General features: G+C 38.0%; 1 protein-coding gene across 1 annotated transcript in view; it reads right to left on the reverse strand.

The window, feature by feature from the left end:
* Positions 1–2,500, reverse strand: part of LOC140936484 (uncharacterized) — a 29,002-nt gene that overhangs the window by 19,125 nt on the left and 7,377 nt on the right. Inside the window, exons 3-4 of the mRNA XM_073385962.1 lie at positions 2,084–2,500; positions 52–303 (exon numbers count right to left, since the gene is read on the reverse strand). The exon at positions 2,084–2,500 is cut by the window's right edge and continues 126 nt beyond it. Coding sequence (XP_073242063.1) covers positions 52–303; positions 2,084–2,500 — 669 coding nt within the window. The remainder of the gene's footprint in view (positions 1–51; positions 304–2,083) is intronic.

Genomic DNA, 2,500 nt, shown 5'->3' on the forward strand with positions numbered 1-2,500 from the left:
ACTGGACCAAGACTTGTCAGTATATCCATCAAATATGTAACTAATACTTACTAGGACTGGACCAAGACTTGTCAGTGTATCCACCAAATATGTAACTACCAACTTGGACGATGGTTATAGTGGGACCCTTTTCATCACAGTTACTGTGGAATGTTGATGCCGCCCAACCATCTGTCTTAGCGTGCCAACACCCCACAAACCTGCTGCGGCCTGTAGTCTGGAGCACTGGGTCTAAATAAGAATTCAACTTGTCAAGATACTTCCTACCATGGCTGTCAAGAATACTGGATGAGCTGAGAGCACCTAAAAACGAAGGTGGTGCACATCGATGAGAAGGTCACAAACTCGGTACACTGAAATTTCTAGTCCTTGCGTCATTAAATCCTGTTTAATTCTTTCGCTTCTTTTACAACTCCTTTACGAGCAAATACATATATACATCGACGATACTTGATACTTGAAAACTTTTTTATGCAACCGCATCAAACGACAAAATAAGGAAAGTAAAGTCTACCCGAAAAAATATCGACGCTAAGCTCAACATTTTGTGACCGACTGAACAACAATCGCTAAAGTCACGTGTTCGGGACAAAGAAAATGCTTTATAATTATGAAAAATCGCGGGAAAAAACACAACATGGTGGTATACATCTTATAAAACCCAGGGCTTACAGCGGTTTACATCCGAAGTATTATGTCCGAAAATGGTTAAGGCATGCCGTGTGGTTTGCGCCTGTTTTTACACGTTAAATCACATTGTTTATGCTCGGCGAAAAGAAAGTACATAAAAGATTTGAATCATTTTAACGACAGGCCCGTAACATTGCCAAAAGGACTTCACCTTTTTGGAACTAGTTGTCCCTTTTATAATTTATATTTGAATACTTAAGGGCACATTTAGCTGCATTAAAATAAACAACACGCAAAGGGCAGTTTGTGTAGACTACAAAATTATGATTATTCATAGAGGGAAATGTCAAATAAGTTATCAATCTTCCTGGGTCTTTTCGCCAGAAGAAACAGAAAAGTGTAACTTACAGTAAAGGTTACTGAGTATCAGATATTGTGCTGTATAATCTGAAGGGACAAGTTAACACGTAACCGTTAGTCGGGTCCAATTTTGGAAAGGAAACATATTCTAAACACAAAAATCGGTTCAATTTTTTTACCACTTGGGCAGAATCGCGTACAGACGAAAAGATTGACCAAGAAACATTAACGGTAAACTGGAAGAAGCCAATGAAAGAGTTTCTTCAATGACAACCATCCTTTGGTTAGTTTATAGCACATTAAATTTCACTGATGGTATATTAGTTTCTCAAAGAGGCGTGGAGGAGTTGAGAGTTCAGCGATGCAGAATTATGGGTAAGAATTCTTTTCCATATATGACCACTAATATGATATTACTTGATTTTTAAGTTTTTCTTTTTGTTTTAAAATCAGTTAAGTATAAATTTCTGGGTTCTTTGCATAGTCTCAGAAGCTTATCATGAGTTAAAACTAAGTAAGTGGACGCTTCGCTTTTAGCCCTAGCTAAATCTATAGTAAGATGACGGTTACAACTTTTCTTCGGGAGGCAACGTATAGGATCAAAACTAAAAAAGAAGAAAGAAACAAAAAAAGCTTTAGGAGTTATATGGATCGCTTCTCTAGCTCTTGTCGACGCGATTTCAGGAATCGCTGAGAGAAGTTTAAAAATAAGATTAATAGGAAGTTTAAGCAACGACAAAGGCGACGGCAACGAAAACGACAAAAAGCAAAAATTGCTTGAGTCTGATCACACACAGAATTTACCACTTGAACAAGGGGAGCTGAAACAATGCATGTACTGTTGTCTGTCCTATAACTGAACTCAGGGATAGTTATTACGCGTTATATACGTAATGGAGAGGTTTATACCTTTTTAAACTTCGGTGTTAAATCTAGCTACCGCACATTCAGCTGTAGTGAAATACTCAACACGCAAAAGGTAGTTTGTATAGAGACCAAATGAGGGAAATGTTAAATAAGTTATCAATCTTCCTGGGTCTTTTCGCCAGAAGAAACAAAAAAGTATAACTTAGAGTACTATCACAAAATATACCTTTTTGAACTTCAATGTAAGTCATGGCTTCTGTCTTTAACACTCTTGCATATGGTGAAATACATTTGTAAATCCCTCTATCGTTCATTGTTATGTCTCTTATTACTAAAGTTCCATTTATCAGCTGGTGGCTTCGTCCAGCAGGTAGTTGGCCATCTTGTTTCTTCCAGCTGATGACAGGTTGAGGATCACCAGTAGCCTTGCAGTCTAGGGTCAAAGTGCTACCCACTCCTGGGAAAACTTTAGCAGGTGGTTTAACAGTGAATCGAGGAGGAGAGATAACAACTAAGAAAGTTTTCTTTTCAACGTTTCCCAACAGGTTTGATGCTGAACAGAAGTAGAGGTCAGAGTCATCTTTACGAATATGTAGAATTTGTAATGCACTGTTGTAGTACTTCACCCTTCCCTGGGGTAATG

This window comes from Porites lutea, chromosome 5, assembly GCF_958299795.1.
Source record: "Porites lutea chromosome 5, jaPorLute2.1, whole genome shotgun sequence".
In the NCBI taxonomy this organism is placed as follows: Eukaryota; Metazoa; Cnidaria; class Anthozoa; order Scleractinia; family Poritidae; genus Porites; species Porites lutea.